Source organism: Carettochelys insculpta, chromosome 2 (assembly GCF_033958435.1).
Source record: "Carettochelys insculpta isolate YL-2023 chromosome 2, ASM3395843v1, whole genome shotgun sequence".
In the NCBI taxonomy this organism is placed as follows: Eukaryota; Metazoa; Chordata; order Testudines; family Carettochelyidae; genus Carettochelys; species Carettochelys insculpta.
The window spans coordinates 155573003-155592938 of record NC_134138.1 but is presented as its reverse complement, the minus strand read 5'-3'; the positions used below and the strand labels follow the sequence as shown (position 1 = coordinate 155592938).

The 19936-nt window shown below is 42.5% G+C and overlaps 1 protein-coding gene across 4 annotated transcripts in view; it reads right to left on the bottom strand.

Annotated features, from left to right (window-relative positions):
• The window catches only part of SLC6A19 (solute carrier family 6 member 19), a 98448-nt gene that overhangs the window by 1024 nt on the left and 77488 nt on the right, over positions 1-19936 (bottom strand). For all 4 annotated transcript variants that reach the window (XM_074985976.1, XM_074985978.1, XM_074985975.1 and 1 more), the window contains 4 exons: positions 16790-16946; positions 14924-15128; positions 14600-14759; positions 7439-7601 (listed from right to left, as the gene is read on the bottom strand). In XM_074985976.1, coding sequence (XP_074842077.1) covers positions 7439-7601; positions 14600-14759; positions 14924-15128; positions 16790-16946 — 685 coding nt within the window. The remainder of the gene's footprint in view (positions 1-7438; positions 7602-14599; positions 14760-14923; positions 15129-16789; positions 16947-19936) is intronic.

The window sequence follows — 19936 nt, the reverse complement described above, 5'->3', positions numbered from 1 at the left end:
GGGTAGCAGCTATGTGAGGTGGCTTAGTTGGGTAGAAGGAATGAAGGTGGTCAGTCTGGGGTGAACTTCCTAAGAGTTATATTTGCTGAAGACCTGCCAGCTCTAAAGGATTACCTATTGTGTTTAATAGCTGGCGGGTGGCGGCGAGGAGGTACTATTTTCTGGACCTTTCAGCCATTCAGTTAGCCTTTTCTCATCAATATCCATGGGCTCAGCGCCCGTTGGTGTCTGATACCTCTCTCACTATTTCCTTCCATCTTTCCCTATCCAGTGCAGAGTGGCTTAGTTTCTGTAGACTAGCTCCACACCAATCTACTACATCATCTATCCATTCTCTGTGCGGTCTGCCTCTCCTATTCGAACCATCCATTATGCCAAATACTAGGGTCTTGATTTTAACTTCGTCGTTCATTCTGCAAATATGTCCAAATAGTTGTAGCTTCCATTTTATAACCTTCTGCAGCAGGTTCTCTTTTGGCTGTATCTTTCTATATAATTCCTCATTGATGACCTTCTGCATCCATCCTACTCTCAGAATCTTTCTATAACAACTTCTTTCGAACACCACTATTTTTCTTTTCGAATCTTTTATCACCCATGTCTCACATCCGTACAACATGCTGCTGAATACATATGTTTTCAAGATACCCATCTTTGTTCGTAAGCTAATTGCTTTGCTTTTCCAGATCTTATCCATCGCCTTCAAACTCGCTCTTGCTTTCGCTATTCTAGTCACTATTTCCCTCTTACAGTCTAGATCATACGTTATGGTGCTCCCAAGATATGTGAACTTCTCTACATTTTCTAGTTCACTACCATCGATACTGATCTTCCTTCCTATTTCCTTATCTCCAAATACTATTGGTTTCGTTTTAGTGATGTTTATAATCAGTCCATACCCCTTCCCTTCTTCATTTAACACCTGCACCGTTTTCACTAGCTTCTCCTCATCTTCCTCAATGATAACTATAACATCCGCGAACCTCAAAGTTGTTAATTCTTTTCCTGTGCACAGATACCCCTTCTACCTCTTCCTTGATCTTGTCCATTGCTCTCTCCAGATGTGCAATGAACACACTTGGCAATACTGGATCTCCTTGTCTCGTACCTCTACTTGTTTTAAACCAACTTCCCAACTCCCCGCATCGTCTCACCGCTGCCTCCGCAATATCATTGATATCTTTCAACAGCCGTATCAGTCTGCTATCCGCTCCATATGACTCCAACACTGCCCAAGTCACTTTCTGAACTATACTGTCAAATGCCTTTTGAAAATCAACGAAGCAAGTGTATACATTTTTGTTCTTACATTGAGCTTTCTCTGCTATCAGTCTTAGTGCCAATATCTGCTGTATGGTACTTCTATCTTTTCTGAACCCTGCTTGCTCGTCTGCTATGTGTTCTTCTCTCTGCGATCTTAATCTCTCAGTCAGGATCAGCATCTTACCAAGATGACTCGTTAGGGCAATCGTTCTGTAGTTCTTACACGCCAATGTACTTCCTTTCTTGGGCATTGTCACTAGCACAGATCTTGTCCATTCCTTAGGCGCCTTCCCTTCTTTCCATGCTATATTACATAGTCGGTATATTTCCTGAATAATGCTTTCTCCGCCATAGTTGATCATCTCTCCCAGGATCTTATCATTTCCAGGGCTCTTGTTGTTCTTTAGTCGTTTCACTGCTTTTTCTACTTCCTCCTTTGAAATATCGGTCTCGCTCTCGATGCTCGGGGGAGATATCTCTTTCAATTCTTTAATCAGTCTCTCTGAGGCACTCGGATCCAACTGTGCTTTGTATAGATCGGTGCAATATCTCGTCTATCACTGCACAGTCTTCTCCCTATTCATGAGCACTTCTTTGTTCTCGTCTTTGATCACCATCTGCTTCGTTTGCCATTTCCTATTAATATTCCTAATTGTCTTATACACCTCCCTGGTCTCACATTCGCTGTAATACCTCTCGATGTCTTCACATTGCTCCTCTAACCATTTCTCCTTATCCTTTCTGGCTATCCTTATCTCATTGCATTTCATCCTACATTGCTGTTCTGCCATCTCAGAAACCTCTCTTCTGATCTTCAACGCTCTTTTTTCTTGAACCAACTTTAGTGTCTTCTGGGTAAGCCACTTCTTATTGATCTTTTCTTCTTCTGGAACAGTCTGTTCAATTGCCTCTTCTATAGCAATGGCTATCCCTGCAGCTCTCTTATCTAGGTCTTTCTCTGAGGCGATATTCTTAATCTTCTCTTCAAGCACTGTTCTATATGCATTGCCTGTTTCTTCCTCACATAGCCTCGCCACATCTCTTCTTTTCTTAAACTGTGTCTTACATTTTCTTTTGAGTTTTATCTTGATGTTTGTGATCACTAGACTGTGGTCTGAGTTTATATCTGCTCCTTGGAAAGTTCAGCACTGCTGTACTGATGTTATCCATCTTCTTATCAAAATCATATCCATCATGTTCTTGGACTTCCCGTCATTCGATCGCCATGTCCACTTCCTACAGACCTTTTGTTGAAATCTCGTGTTGCAAATCACCATCTCATGCTCTGTAGCAAACTCAACAGTTTCTCACTTCATTCATTTTTTTTTCTCCATATCCAAACCTTCCCATGACTGACTCCCAACCTTCATTATCTGTTCCAACCTTCACATTCCAATCTCCTCTGATGATCACCACATCTTTCTTTGGTATCTCCTCCACCGTCTTTGTCAAGTCTTTATAGAATAGCTCAATCTCTTCCTCCGTACTGTCCGACGTGGGTGCATACACCTGAATGACTGAGATGTTGAATGGTTTTGCTTTGAATTGTGTGACCATCATTCTTGCACTCACTGGTTTGTATCTTAATAATGCTCTTCTAGCTGTTTTGCTAAGAATAAATCCAACTCCTGCTTCGTGCTTCGTTTAGTTTCCTGAACAAATGACTTTGCAACCACATATCTCTCCTGATCCCGTCCAATGCATCTCTGCCAGTCCAAGTATATCACATCGGTATCTCTCCATTTCCTTCCAAAGCAGCTCTAATTTTCCAGTTGCCCACAGTGTTCAGACGTTCCATGTTCCAATGGATAGCATATGTGTTAGGTGTAATTTTCTTTCCGTAGCCAACTTATCGACCCAACCCCGATCGCTCGATTGGTATCGCAGACCTTGTTTATCTGGGCAACGTCCAAGCTGGCATCTTTTAACATTTAGTTGTACTGGCATCAGATTTCATTCATATTGTTGTTTGACGGTCAGCGCATCGACACACATCTGCCCAACCCTCCTCCTTCATCCAGGCTTGGGATTGGGATGGAGCGCTCAGTGGCTTCGTGGTGGAGTTAGTCTTTTCTTAGTAATTGTTAACTCTTTAACCTTAACACTAATTGCCTTGCCAGTATGAATTAAAACCATATACCGTGGGTCCCAGAGAGTCCCTGTGGAAGCTGGAAGTGAGCTAGGAGGAGGCCAAGAAAGCCAGTGAAAACAGAGTATTGTCTTTTGCATCGGAAGCACTAAACTTCGTGTTCCTATTGATGGCTAGAGCAGAGCCTGGGAGGACATTACATAAACCAGGGAGCAAGACTTGCAGAATCCAGTGACAGCCCTGCTTAAGGAGGGAGTAAGTCTTGAAACTACAGATATGTGAGTAGAACAGGGAATGATTAGTCAGATGCAAACAAGTTCTTTATACTGGACTTTGTTAGACTTCTCTGTGCTAAACTGGTGTAGCTATCCAATTACACTGTAACTTGCCAAGCTGATTAGCAAGGAAACAATTATCTGTGTTTTTTAATATCTTTGTGTTTAATACCCTTTTTTTTTCAGTTGCTCTGTCACACCTTACAACCACGTAGTGTTTCACCATGCGTTCTCTTTTTATTGTTAATAAAAATAATCCTTGTGAGACCATGATCAGATTATGGTGATTACTAGACGGCAGGACATTCAGTGTGCATATGCCTAAGATTTCACAGCCAAACTAATAAGAAATTAAAGTTTTCTTTTCTTTTTAAATGATAGCAACAGCCAGATCTTCAAGCTTTCTCCAGAGGCAGGATTAAAACTTTATAACATCACACACAACACTAGCATGTACAGGGTTTTTTTTAAAGGTCCGTGAATTGAGACTTTTAAAATGATATGTCACAATGCATACTCCACACAAGACATACAACTATCTGATAGGGAGGAATATGAGGGCTCCAGGGTACAGCTTTGTGGCATAGTATGCCACAGTGGTTATTAGGATTTTCATTTGTATAACCATAATCAGACTCTACTGCTGTAGTCTCTTGGTCAGTGTGGTGTTTATTACACACAAATATTTGCTTCCAGAAGAAAGACTGCAAGAGCCTGCAAAAAAGACAAGAGACTGCATACAGACAAATTAATTTTACCTGCGCTTCACCAGGCTTAGAACATATGGGCACCTAGTTGTCTTATGACACATACTCTGCTGTTTTTTGTACTATATTTTCAAAAAAGCTCCCCTCTTAGAGTCAGCAAATGTCTTGCAATGCAGTTTCAATGTGTTAGTCTAATTTTGATTGAACTGGCTGAGGTACATGTGCAAGCAACATGACCAGAAAGCTCAAGAGAAACCACTGCAAATAACTCATTCTACTCAGGGGGTTTCATTTAACACCCCCACACCCCCTCCTCCATCTCCCTCTGTCCCCACCCATGCTTCTAACTGCCCCTTCATTCCCACCCCAGGGCTTAAGGCTTTAAGACAAATACCTAAAATCACAGGACTCCTGAACTGGCAGTGCTACAGAAGATATTTTCAAGTGCCAGGGAGCTGAAGGAGGGAAGTTTGGCACAAAACTCACTTTTTGTGGTTTCAGGGCTCTTCCCCATTCTAACATTTTGAGCGCAGTAAGTCAGGGGCCTTCAAGAAACTTTAAAGTACCTGGCCGCTAAGGTTGTGTGTTAAAACTTCCCAAGGTCACAGATTCCCTGGCCTTGTGTTGATATCTGTGCTACCAGCCAAATGCAACATTCCCTTTGACAACCCAGGAAGGTGCACTTGGGACTGCCTTCCCTGGAAACAGCCTATTGAAGGAAGCCACACTCACAATGACTACCCTAGAAACCAAATATAATGTAGGGTCACCATATTTGACCTTTCAAAAAAAAAGGGGACACCCCTTAGAGGGAATGTAGCTGTACTAGTATCAGAGAGGTATGTTAGTCTGTAGCTTCGAGAATAACAAGAAGTCTTGTGGCATCTTACAGCCTAACAGATATTTTGGAGCATAAGCTCTCATGGGCAAAGACCCGCTTCATCAGCTGCATCTGTACTAGTATCTACCAACTTGCATTGTATTAATGTAGTATATATACAGGTTGAACCTCTCCCGTCTGGCACCCTCGGGGCCTGAACAGTGCCAGATGAGAGAATTTGCTGGATCACAGGATGTCAATATTTTCTAGCACATTACCAACACTTCCACTGCTTACTGGGCTCTTAGAAGACACTTCCAGCTAAATATGAGCACAGATTACTGAGAGCCAGAACTGGTGGCTCTAAACAAACTTTATGGAACCACAGGAAACTTGGCTGCACCCATGATAACTGGTTGTCTGACTAACTAAAGTCATAGTGGATTACAGACTTTGGTGTTCCAGATTAGAAAGGGTCTATATCACATTAATACAACGTGAGTTGGTAATACTGATACAGATTCATTTCCTCTCAGGGGTGGTGTCCTCTTTTTTGAAAGTTCAGATGTGGTAACCCTAATATTATGAAGACTCCCTGAGAAAGCACAGAGACTCCTTGACCCCTGTCGTAACAAAGGCTCTTTCCCAAAAGCTGGAAGAAACTATAAAAGAGAAGTGACATCATCACTGGGCCTCTTCCCCCACCCCCCCGAACTCAATACTTGAAAACATGTTTGGAGGACAAAGACTCTTGACTGTGGGAGGTGGGCTTAGGCTTAAGGCGAATTGTGTATTGAAGACTTATAACTAGCTTGTATTATCTATCAGGATGAGACACTGCCCGATTCCCATTCTGTTTATAGAACTTAGACTGTGCATTTATTTTTATTTTCTTTCTTTGGTAGCCATCTTCCTCTTCTTTGCCTACCACTTGTTATCCCTGAAAATCTAGCTTTCTGTAGTTCATAAATCTGTTCTATATTTTACTTAAAATTATATGTTTTAGTTGAAGTACTTGGGAAATCTGCTCAGAAACAAAAGCTGTGCATGTCCCCTATACACTGAAGAAGGAGCAGACTGGGTTGTAAACTTACATTGGCTAGTCTTCTGCTCAGGGTAAGACAGTACAGCTCACGGGTACAAGGCTAGGAGGCTGCAAAGAATTGGTTTACATCTCTTTCAGCCACTTAACAAGAGAGAATTGTTCATGTAACGCAGATGAATGTGTCCTTGCCTGTGGATTAAGTGCAGGACTGGGAGAGCTTGGCAGATTGTCACTTTATCACAGTAGGAGAAGGAGCCCATGTTAGTAAGTCAGAGGGCTCAGAGCTCCCTAGTCCCAGGCTTCATCATGGGAAAAACCCATCACATCCATATTGCAGCTCTTACAGATTTTCATGGATATAAGTGGGTTCAGAATCTGACCCACTAATCTTTTGTTAAGAGTGACAGGTCTCTACATTTCAAACCGTTATGCAATCGTTACTCTATAAAAGACTGAGTTCACAGGATCATGTCTTGATCCTGTCTCACAGTAGGAGTCGTACTGTCCCCTACGTCTCCTCCTCTTGAGTAAAATTGTTGAGACATCAGCATCTAGAAGAGCAATTCCCAACCTTTGGTGATGCCTTTTGACAATTCAGTAAGACTTTGTGACCCATGGCAATTGAAAACCAGCAGGGGGTGGGAGTTCCCCCCCGGGAATTTTTTTTTTTAATAAGTCTTGATTCCCCTCACCATCCCCAAGCTTAAACCCCTCACAGCCCCAACCCACCCCCCACCACCTCACATGAACCCTGCTGTTGATAGCCGCTGCTCTTTCACCAGGCCGCTGCTACCACTGCTTCCTCTGTGCAGCCCCACCCAGCCCTCCTACTTCCTTCCCCCACCTGCAGGTCCATTTCAGTACAGCAGGGTAGGGACTGGGAGTGGGAGGAGTGAGCAGAGACAGGGGCAGGAGCTGCAAATGGCTCCTTAAAGAGCTACATGAGGCTCAGAGACACCCAGCCAGTGACCCTTAGAAAATCTAATGGTGACTTATATTTGGGTGCCAAACCATAGGTTGAGAATCCCTGATCTAGAAATTCTCATTCGTGACTGAATTTAGAATAGCAAATTGTTTTCTCTATGGTGTAACATTTAATTGTTTATATTTCATTTTATGCACTGTAGGACAGTATTCGTGAGAATGGGCAATGTAGAGAAGAAGGATATAATTAGTACAGGCATAGAAGGAGGCATAAATAAAAAATTCAAGATACATGTTTTGATCTTTTGTACTTACATAATTAGGATCCCAAATGCTATAGAGCAGCTCTTGGTTCACTTTCACCACAAAATAAAAGAAGAAGATAACTAACATAATGAGAGGACTGATAACTCTCCACGTGGCCTGCCAGAAAAAGTTAGGTTTGTGTCCAATCATAAACTCAATATCCTCGTTAAACCTAAAAGCAAAATGTAGAATTCAGAAAATCACTCCACTGCAAAGGGTTACAAAGATCGTCCAATCATAAACACACATGACTAAGTAAAATGCCCTAATTGTACTTCTCAGAACTTTTCAATGCCGCAGTAAAATATAAATTGTTAAAAACAAGGATCAGAAATATTTTTCTAATTCAGGAAAATATCAGTACAATTATATGATAACTTTTAATCAACCTTCCCCAACGCAAGCAAGGACAAACACTCTTAAAACCGTGCATCATTGGGTGAATTAGTTCTGCTTTCGCACTGCGTGTAATTATCAAGAAAAGTAAAGACAGCAAAGCTATTAAATTATGGCATTGTGCCTTCAAAAAGTAAGAACAGGTATGAGTTCATGGCATCCATAAGGTGACCAGAGGCACCACTGCAGATTTTGGCTGGGGGAGGCAACGTTAACCGTGATTTAACCAGGCCCCTTTGAACTGCTGCAGCAGCACTGCTCCACCATGATGCGGGGCTCTGAAGGAGTCGGGGGAGCCCAGTGTCATAGTACTGGTGATGGTAAGGGCTGATTACTATAGGCCCTGCCCTTGGCCCCACGTCTCCCTGGGGCACAGAGCAAAGCCCCCTTTCCACCTTGCCTTGGAGGCCTGCTGCTTAAAGGACACTCTAAGAATCAGAATTTAAACATATGTTCTTAATTTATTATTAACGGTGGAGAAAGAGAGACACCCACCAGCCCTCCTGGCTTCTCTCAGCTCTGGGAGGGGAGTGGGATCTCATGTGTTACAGCAGGGGCACATACATCTGAGTTCTATTTAAGAACATCAAAATGGCCATATTGGGTCAGACCAAAGGTCAGGCTAGCTCAGTATCCTGCCTTCCAGGAGTAGCCATGTCAGGTGCTTCAGAGGGAAAGAACAAAAACAGGAAATCATTGAGTGATTCATCCCATCACCCATTGCCACCTGCTGGCAAACAGAAGGGAAGGACATGCAGAATATGGTGTTGGATCCCTTCCTACTTTGGCTAATAACCAATGAGGGGGCCTAGTCTCCATAAACTTAACCCTGCTATAGTCTTGGCCTTCACAGCATCCTCTGGCAAAGAGTTTCACAGGCTGACTGTGAAGACATCTCTTTTATTTCAAATCTGCTGCTTATAAATGTCATTGAGTGACTCCTAGTTCTTGTGTTATTTGAAAGCATAAACAAACATTTCCTTACTCAATTTTTCCACATGACTATATAGACTGCTCGCATATCTCCCCTTTCACCCTCTATTTTCCAAACTGAAAAATCCCAATCCTTTTAATCTCACCTCACATGGAAAGTGTTCAGTACTCCTCATCATTTCTGTGGTCTTTCTCTGTCCCTTTTCTAAACCCAATATATTGTTTTTGAAATGTGGTGAACAAATCTGCACACAGCTTTTGATATGTTGGTGCATGGATTTATACAGAGGCAACATATTTTCTATCTTATTGGCTGTCCCTTTCCACGTGAGTTACTATATTCTGTTAGAGTTTGGGGGTTTTTTTTGTTTGTTTGCTTTTTTTGTTTTATTTTTTTTATTGCTACTAATGTTTCCCAAGATTATGTCAGCTTTCCTGACTACCACTGCACACTCAGCAGACATTTTAAGACCACTATCCACAATGACCCCACGATCTCTTTATTGATGGGTTCAGCTTTTTTAGACCCCCATCACTGTGTATGCATATTTGGAATTATATCTTGCCATATGCATTATTTTGCGTTTATCAACAATGAATGTGTTGAACAGCACTGGTCTCCATACAGATCCATGGAGACACAATTATGTATTTCTCTCCATTCTCACCATTTATTCTCACTCTTCGTTTCCTATCTTTTAACTGGAGTGTCTGAAAATGCTTTTAGGATCATCTAATGATCCTTACAAACTAAAAAAGCAGCCATGTAGCACTTTAAAATCTCACAAAATAATATTAGGTGATGGGCTTTTGTGGGGCAGACCCACTTGTTCAGATATGTGAAGATACAGACTAACACAGCTACTCCTTGCTTACTGTTTTTGGTTCTCTGTGCCTTAAATATTGAGTCTGTTGTGGTCTGAAGAAGTGGGTCTGTCCCACGAAAGCTCACCCAATAAACTATTTTGCTAGTCTTTAAAGTGCTACTTGACTGCTTTTTGTTTTGATAGCTACCTCTGTGACTAATGATCCTTAGTAACAGAGAGGTAGCCATGTTAGTCTGTAACTAAACAAAACAAAAAGCAGTCATGTAGCACTTTAAAGACTGAAAAAATAATTTAATAGATGATGAGCTTTCATGGAGCAGACCCACTTCTTCACATAATGGAGATAATGACCCTTAGATTACTTTAATGGTAACCCTTTTGTTATCTTAATCACCCTGCCTCTGTTTATAAACAAGCTTTTTGCCCAAGGCTGATGCTTCCAGCTTCTGAATTCATCGCAGATCAGTCAGGCTGCGTAGCAGTTAAGAACTCTATCTTGGGGTATATCTTCACTATCCGGAAGATCCGCCCTGTCAGGATTGATCGCCAGGTTTCGATTTCACGCGCCCAGTATGGATGCACAAAATCGAGCTATCAGGAGTCAACAGTAAACTGCTGTATGCCTCAATATCACAAGGAGTAAGGGAGGTCAATGGGAGAGTTTCTTGAGATGCAGCTCAAATGTTACTTTATCTTTTAAAAAGACTGAGTGGCAGGTATGCTATCCAGATTGATAGTTCTCCTATACATCTAGCTGAAGTGATGACAACCAGAAACACCATCGTCATGGACAGGTGTGAAAGAGAACAAGTCATCTCTTGCTCAAAGGTAGGGTAGTCAAGACTCTGAGAACTAAATTAAGACCACGGGTTGGGGCAGATGGTCTCACATGTCGGACTAGGTTTCCAACGTCCTTAAGGAATCTATGTGCCCGTGGGTGAGTGAATACTAAATATCCATCAATTTGAGAGTAAAAGGCCATTATGATAAATAGGTGTACTCTAAAGGAGCTGAGAGACTTGAGATTTTGCTCAGGTGTAAAATCTTTGTCAGATCTATCTATGTGTTTAGAATGACACCATATTCGTCTACAAAATAATTTTATCATCCAGTTATGGACAGAGACTACCAACTTAGGCTTGAATAAAAATCTTAACTGGTTAATGCATTATATTTTCCCCTCCTTTGATATTCACATTTCCACATCACATGCCGTGAATCAGGCACATCCCGCCTGACTTAATTTGCTTCACTAACACTGGTTCTACCACTGACAGGTAACATCTTTTTGCTGCTGTGTAAATCTATACACCCTACAGTCTGTAATTTCTAGTCCAACTCATCTGATGAAGCGGGTTTCACCCACAAAAACTCATGAACTAATAAATGTGTTAGTCTCTAATGTGCTACAGGGCTGTTTCTTGTTACCAAATTTAAAATAATTTCCATTTTTATATGTAATGATGCTGAGTGGTTCATTTTGGCTGCATAAAAACATCTGACCAGAGCATTCTACCTCTAAGTCTTGACACCAACAGAGGGTCTAGCATGAAGACAGAGGATCCACAAGTTGGGGTAAAAGATCTGGCTGTAGTTTTGAGAAAGGGCTACAGAGGGCCAGAGGACATGCTGCCCTCTTTGTCAAATAAAGGAACCAAACTGAGCTTTGCCAGGAGAGGGTAATCAGAAGAATCTTTGCTTTGTCTTGTACTGTCAGCAGGACCTTGGATGGTAAAGGAACTTGGGGGGAAGGTGTACAAAAGGTCCTTGATGTAAGGGCAAATGAAGACATCTTCCAGGGGCTATTTCCCCAGGCTTGCTCTGGAGCAATAGTGAGGACATTTCTTGTTCCATTACATAGTGATTGGCTCTATAAGCAAGGTCTCCCAAAGTGCAAATGTCACAGAGCACCTCTAAGTTCAGTTCCCATACAGGGTCATGTGAAAATTTCCATCTGAGACTGTTGGCTTTCACATCTGGCAGGTAGATGGCTGAGAGGAGCATGTTGGGATGGATGCACCAGTCCCAAAGTTTGAGTGCTTCTGTGCAGAGGGATTGATATCCGAAGCCTCTGTGGTGATTTATGTAAAATATACAGGTCATATTGCCCATCATGACCTTCATGTGGGTGTTCTTGATGAATGTCATAAAGTATTCACAGGGGTTCCTAACAGCTTTTAATGCCAAAAGATTGCTGTTGTATGAGCAAGACATCTGGTAGTGGTTTACAGTGTAGATCAATGATAGTGGTTTGTTTAGGCTGTCTTTGCTGACTAGACAGATCTTAACCACATCTGTAAACACCGCATGATGAAGGTGCATGCTGCCATATGACTGAACAGATGTAGACAATTCTTGGCCAGTGTTTGAGGACTGGCCTGGCCTACCTTGATGAGGCTTGTGAGGGTGGTGATCCTGTGTTGCAGGAAGAATGCTTTAACTTGTGTTATGCCAAATTCAGCACCAGTAAACTCCTGTTTCTGTATTGGGGTGAGTGCTGATTTATGGGTGGTGAGCTGTAGGACCAGTTGTGCAAATGTGTGCATATGAGAGGCTCGTATGGCATCCTTAATTGAGGGAGCCCTGATGAGGCAGTCACAAAGGTATGAGTAGATAACAATGCCTAATGTTCATAGGTATGCCACTACAATGGAAAGAAATGTAGAGAATATCTTGGCTACAGATGAGAGACCAAGTGGGAGCACCAGCTAACCAAGGTCTTGGCAAAATGTGAACTATAGCAACATCCAGTACAATGTCATATTGAGATGCAAAAATAAACATCATGTACGCTGAGGGCCATCTTGGTGATTGCAAAATAATGGGAATAAAACCCCTTGCCTCTGAGTTGCATTAGGACTGATTCTCCCTAGGCATGAAGGAGAATATATTTCCTGGCAAAATATGTTCCCATGAGAAGAGTCCCTAAAGAGGGACGGGGAAGGAGGGTGGCTGTAGGGGAGGGATGTGAATTGAATTGCATAACTCTTCAAAATAATCCTCCAGATCATCTGTTGAAAATGATACTCTGTCAGAAAAGACTGTCAGTTGACTTCAGAAGGGACGTGACAGTTGATGTTGCAATGAACAGTTGTTTGGGACCTCATCCAACCCATCAAAGGTACTTTTAGAAAAGGAGGCTAGGTGGCTATGGACTGGGGTGCTGAATGCTTCCATTTTTTGAACCTGCATCATAACAACACTGTGATGGTGGGTTCTGAACTAGTCATGACCTGTCCTGTGGTTGAGAGCCACATTTTCTCTTTTGTCATCATAACATTGCCTGGGAATCCTACAGAATGTGAAGAAAAGTACAAATCTTAACAGCAAAGACTCTGGGCCCTTTGAACAAGAGACTATCAACCGTTGGCTGTACTTTTCTGGGCAAGCTGGAAAACTGTAATCAGAATTCCCATCTTATTACCTCTGCTGTGAGACTGAGTGGGCTGCTGTGTCTGCTGCATCCAAGGCCTTCTATGGTCCAGCTCTGGCTGCCAAACACCCTAAACACACTCAGTTGTCCATAATAAATAATTCCTAATTTTTTAACTGGGAAATACAAAGTCTAGATTACTAACCGCCCATCTGGGGACAATTCCCCCAGAAAGGGAGGAAACCTTTAAATACATACTTTTTTTAAAAAAAATCCCAACAGCATAAACAGAAACTCTGTTAAAACAACAAACAAACTAAAAATAACTACCGGTACCAAAGATGCAGAGAAAAGACATCTCACTTCATTTGAGGCAAAGGGCAGTTGAGAAGGAACACAGGGTGCCAGATAATCAAAAGTGCCAGATAGGGGAATGGAACTGTTGGCTCCATTCCATTGGCACTAGTCCCACTGCTGCTCCCATGAGCCAGACAGCTAGTTTCTGGCCCCACTGCCTCTAGCATGGCAGTCAACCCCCAATCCTGCTGCCACCAGCACCGGCATGGCAGCCATCCTTATAGCCGCTGGCCCTGATGCCACCACCAACCAGGCAGCTGGCTCTTGGATTTGCTGCTGCTGGCCCCAGCACAGCAACCAGCCCCGGCTCTGCTTTTGCTGTTTCTGCAGCTGCCCTCAGAACTGCTGACCTCATCAGCATATGTTCAATTAACAGATGCCAGTTAATTGAGCATGCCAGTTACCCAAATAACCCAGATTTTACTGTAGATCTATATTATTCTTTTGCCACCCTTCTAAAAATTATATAATTTTTGTTTTAGGTATGTATTCAGTTATGGATTATGTTGGCAGAAATGCTCAGTAGCTTTAACCTACAGTATAAATTAACAAAGGGTCCTGTGGCACCTTACAGACTAACAGAAAAGTTTTGAGCATGAGCTTTTGTGAGCACAGACTCACTTCAGCATCTGATGCAGTGAGTCTGTGCTCACGAAAGCTCATGCTCAAAACTTTTCTGTTAGTCTAAAAGGTGCCACAGGACCCTTTGTTGCTGTTACAGATCCAGACTAACACGGCTACCCCTCCGATAGTATAAATCAAGAACACTAAATCTTAACAGCTTCATTGAGAGAAAGTGTTTTTTTAACTTATATTATGAAGGCTAAATTATGTTTGTGTGCAATTCCTATGAGTTCCATTAAACTATGTCTATATAGCGGGAGGAATTTTGGGATCCTGTGGTATCCTGAAATAGCTGTCCTGCATCTATGCAATGCACCCATCATTTTGAAGTATTTTTTGAAACAATGGACACACTATTTTGACATCCCTGAATACCTCATCACAGGGGGAGTACAGGGATACCTTGAAATAGTGCTTTATTTCGACATGTGGCACCATTTAGACAGCGCCACATGCCGAAATAGCCTGTTCTGAAATTGACTTGAAATAAGTTATGCAATGTGCATAGTGCAAATTGCATAGCTTATTTCAAGTTTAGGCTGTTGTGTAGACATAGCCTCAGAAAGCAGAGATACACTAGGTTGTAGTAAGACGGCAGCTAGGGCCATCATTCATTCCTGAATAGATTTTACAAAACTTAAGTCTATGTTTATTACATACCTGTCTATTCCATAAATGTAGACAACTGAAAACATCTCACAAAAAGCAATTATCAGCAAGGGAATGGATCCAGCAAAACTGTCGAATAGTGCCAGCCAGTAGTTACCTGACCTGAGCACGAAAATAAAAGCAAGCAAGCAAGATCCTACACAAATCAAACCTGTAAATAAAGAGCAAAGACAAATACTTTAGTGTAAAAAGTGTAAGTGTAAAAAGTAATAAATGACAGAAACTAAACTGTTCACTTTTAGCTAATTTTAAAACTGAAGATAATTTCATATTTCTTTAAACATGATAGTTTTCACATGACTCTTCAGTACCTACCTGTAACAAGTTCCTTAGGCCATTTTCTGGGTATGATATTAAGATCTTGCAAAGGTACAAGAACACCTTCCATGTTTCCAAACATGGATGACAAGCCTAAACAGAACAGCATGATAAAGAAGAGAATGGACCACAAAGGTGAGACAGGCATTTTGGTGATAGCTTCAGTGAAGACTATAAAAGCCAAGCCAGTTCCTTCAACTCCCTGTAGAGAAACAACAGCAGACTAAATACTTGAGAGCATTGACACAATTCAGCATTTAAAAACACATCCATGTATACTGTGGGTGTTAATACTTTTCTATTTATTTTCATAAATCAACTGTAGTTCTGCATTATGTTTACTGTCAGATATATAGTGTAGATTGCTGAGATAATTTATCTGGAACAGAGAATAATATGAAATAAACTCAAACTATGTCAAGAATGTTTGCCTATCATTTCCTCCTTATCACTAACTCACAAATGTGCCATGAATAGAATACTCAGGTGGAAAAGGACTTTGGTAATAAGCCACTGTGCAGATGGAGGCATTACACTGGATTGTAAAAAGCCAAAGGAGCAAACTTGGTTGGAGGCAGGCTTTAGTGGCACCCTTTTGGTGAGTTCACTTTTTCACAGAACATCAATCCCAAACAGAACATCATTATAACCAGAAGTGCAGTTTACACATTGCAATTCAATAAGACAGTTTGAGTTAGGCTATGACACCACTCGAATTTCATGGGCAATTAACCCAAATACAAACTTGTAAAAATATCTTCAGTGTTTAAGTATATGTTAAATGTAATTTAGTTTGCAAATCAGGCACTCAAAAGCTTGAAAATACCAGATTTACAAAACCCAGAGCAATATTAATTTCCCCAATTTGTGCATCGAGCCAGCACACTCAATAAGGAAAGTATAATACATGAAAAGCTTGTTGAAAATATAACACACGATCATATAATTAAAGACAGTATCCTAATGAATAAACACAAAGGGTCTAAATTAAGATATCCTCCATTCCCTAACTTTTGAGTACAGGTTAAATGTCTCTAATCTGGCACTCTCTCATCCAGCAACATCTGTAATGTAGTATGATTTTAGTTAGCCGGATTATGAGTGTGGCCAAGTTTTCTGTGGTCCCATAAAGTTTGTTTAAAGTCACCAGTCCCAACTCTCGGTGTTCTGTGCTCTTATTTAGCTGTAAACTACGCCTAAATGTCTTCTAAGAGCCCAGTAAGCAGTAGAAGTGTTGGTGATATGTTAGACAATATTGACCTCCTCTTGTCCAACAAATTCTCTCATCTGGCACTGGTCATGTCCCGAGGACACCATATGAGAGAGGTTCAAGACGTGCTTCTCTTTTTCAATCTAAATAGTTGCATCAATGTCAGTTTTTTCATACATATTTTCCTAACTTTCCTAAAAGAGAATGGTAAACAATAAAATTCTGTTATATGCAACTGTAACAATCTTTTCCCATCAACCAATCATCATCAAGGTTTGAAAGCTAAATCTTTAGTAAGGCAGCACTGTGTGCAAGGTACTGAAACACAGGGTTAGCTGGATGACCTGGTATGGGGCTGGATGTCTTGTCCCAATGATAGGGTTAGTGGGAATGGGGAAATTGGCCCAATTCATTCTCCTTACTCTTGGAACTCTTGCTCCAAAAGTTGAGTGGATTTTCATGGGCCAAAGAAAAAGCACTTCCCTAGCCCAAGGGAATTCTTTTTACAGAATATCAAAAGCATGCTGGTGATGGAGAAGATTGAAATCATCTCATAGAAAAGTTTGCACAAATCCATTATAATGGAAACATAAGGGTTGTTACCAGGTCACCCTGAAATAATTCTACAGATTCCACCTATAGTGTCAACTTACATCAGTTAAGAAACTTTCGAGGTCACAGGTCTCAAACTTAAGGCCTGCAAAAGTCCCTGGATTAGTCATGTTATACCACTGCTGCATCTGTTCAAAGTTTTCCTGTGTTACATTACCTTCTGGCAAATCAAAACCATTTGTCAGGGTAAGAATATTTCTGTAAAAATAAAATAGAAATAAGTTGATATTAATGTTTGTATGTAAGCAACCTATGATTTCATATTCATCATCAAATAAATTATCATTAATATCATCTTCCATAGTCACAATTAAGAAAGATGTTGCATTTATCTAGTAATCTGTGTACAGGAAGTCTACTAAGTTTTCCAGGCACAATTTCTAGTGTGGGGGCCTTTACTAGGTGTCACCGTAATGGGACAGTCCAACCCCCAATGACAGAGTGTGTGTGTGGTAGGAAATAGGCCAAGAAAACAGCTGGCCCCTTTGATGTCAGACTGTAACTAGCTAGAGGACAGGGAAGAAATCCCATTCCTGGCCTCCTGCTATCAGCCCTTTTCACACTGGAGAAAGAGAATGCTGCTCCAGAGCCTCGCTGCCCATGTGAGTACAGGGAATTGGCTCTGGCAGACAGAGGAACAGTGCTAAGAGAAGCCCTCACACATCTGAATGATAGCACATGCTCCTACTGGAAGGGGCAGGCCCAATGCAGGCTGAATCCAGGTTCGGAAACTGATCCAGGGAACAGCATGTAGACAACCCACATCCATCACTGAATCATCCATTGTCTCCTGAATTGAGGCATGGAATACATTATGGAAAATTCTGCAAGCTGATTACAAACCAATCAATAAAACTGGGACATAGACATTATCTCAGAAAGTTACGGCACTTGGGCAGCCACCATCATCCTGGGCAGCCTGAGGAAGCACTGGAAAATCCAGTTGTGTGTGGACTTTTTGGCAATTCAACCAAGTTACACATAAAGATGTACATCCCCTTGCTCAACCAAGCTGCTCTTCCCAGTGATAAGACTCGCTGACACTGGGAGATACAGATGGTGCTAGAGGACTGGCAGAAGATAGCATTTATCGAACCCATGGCATTCTGTGAATTTTCATGCATGTAATTCAGGCTTTTGCAATAAGATACAGATGTTCTGGTGACTGGTAGAGCACTGCCTAGGAAAAAAGTTTTCAAGACTTTTCTTTGGTACGAGGATGACATCAATGTGTAATCTAAATTTTATGAAAGTCACATGAAACATTGAGATGTTGTATTTACCAAAATAATCCAATATAGGCAGAAGACTGACTCTTCAAAATACCACTCATTTAAGGAGAAAGCAGAATACTTCAGCTGTAATGAGACAGCAGATAGCATCTTCCCTGATGCAGAAAAGGTCTGAGTTGTTAAGAAGCGGACAACCATTTTAGATATTTGCTTAGAGTTTGTAAGTTCTCCTTTTGACCTGGCAGCAAGAGAGACTAGAAGTCTGTCCATTTTCTGGAAGGACTTAGTTCTGTCTATGTAGAAGGCCAACGCCCTCCTCACGTCCAGGAGATGTAGGCGTGCCTCCTTGCTGGAGCTGTGAGGCTTCGGGTAAAACGAGGGTAAAACTATTGGTTCGTAAAGGTAGGACTCTGAAGAAACTTTTGGAACAAAGGCTGGGTGCAGCCGTAAAGTTACCGCCTCCTTTGAGAATACTGTGCAGGGTGGCGTTGCCATAACTGCTGTGAGCTCACTCACCCTGCGAGCTGACGTAATTGCAAGGAGGACGGTTGTTTTTATCGTAAGGAGATGTAGGGGAACTGTGGCTAAGGGTTCAAACGGTGGGCCCGTTAGTGTGCTGAGCACCAGGTCCAAGTTCCACGATGGTGGAAGCGGTTTCCGAGGGGGGTACAGGTTTACCAGCCCCTTCAGGAACCTGGTAACAAGAGGATGAGCAAATACCATGGGCCCCTCCTCTGCATGCCGAAAAGCAGATATAGCGGCGAGGTGGACTTTTAGCGAGGATAGGGAAAGCCCGCCCCTCTTGAGGTCCAATAACTGTTCTAGTATTACAGGTATAGGAACGTCAAGGGGAGCTAACTGCTTGGTGGAACACCAGGCAGTGAATCGAATCCACTTCTGCTTGTAGGTCTTCCTGATGGAGGTCCTTCGGCTACTTTCCAGGACTTGTTGTACTCCCTCCGTACACATGCTCTCTAAGGAGCTGAGCCATGGATTAGCCACGCTTGTAGGCACAGACCTTGAGGGTGTGGGTGCACTATGGACCCCTGGGCCTGCGTGAGTAGGTCCGGCGCCACCAGAAGGGGGAGCGGTGGGCGGTCCAACATGCGCAGAAGCAAGGGGAACCATTGCTGTCGATCCCATGTTGGGACTACTAGAATCATGTGGGCTCTCTCCCTTCTGGCTTTCTGCAAGACCTTGTGGATGAGCACTGTGGGGGGAAATGCGTAAAGTAGGGGGCCCTTCCATGAAATCGCGAATGAGTCCCCCAGGGACCCCCGCCCCAATCCTGCCCTGGAGCAGTACTGGGGGCACTTCTTGTTGTGCTGGGTGGCAAACAGGTCGATCTGGGGAAACCCCTATGTGTGAAAGATCAGTCGTAGCAGATCAGAGCGGATCTGCCATTCGTGCATGAGTGCGAAGCCCCTGCTCAGCTGGTCTGCTTTCACGTTGTGAGCGCCCGGCAAATACGAGGCATTCAACGTTATACTGTTGGCGATGCACCAGTTCCACAGCCGGACTGCTTCTGCACATAGGGCACGGGATCAGGCTCCCCCTTGTCGATTTATATAAAACATAGTGGAGGTATTGTCTGTATTGATCCCGACTACTTTGCCCTGTATGTGGTCTCGAAAGTGTTTGCGGGCGTTGAACACTCCTCTGAGCTCCAGTATATTTATGTGCATTGACTGTTCTGCAGGGGACCATAGTCCTTGCGTCACCTTGTCGCCGATGTGTGCTCCCCATCCTATGTGGGAAGCGTCAGTAGTAAGAAAAATAGAGATTTGTGGTTGGTGAAAGTGTACCCCTGTTAGCAGGTTCTTGGGGTTTACCCACCACTGCAGGGATCTGCACACCTCTGTCGTGGGCGATAGCACCCTGTGGACAGTGTGGGATGCCGGTTTGTAGACGCTAGCCAGCCAATGTTGTAGGCTGCGCATGTGCAATCTGGCATTT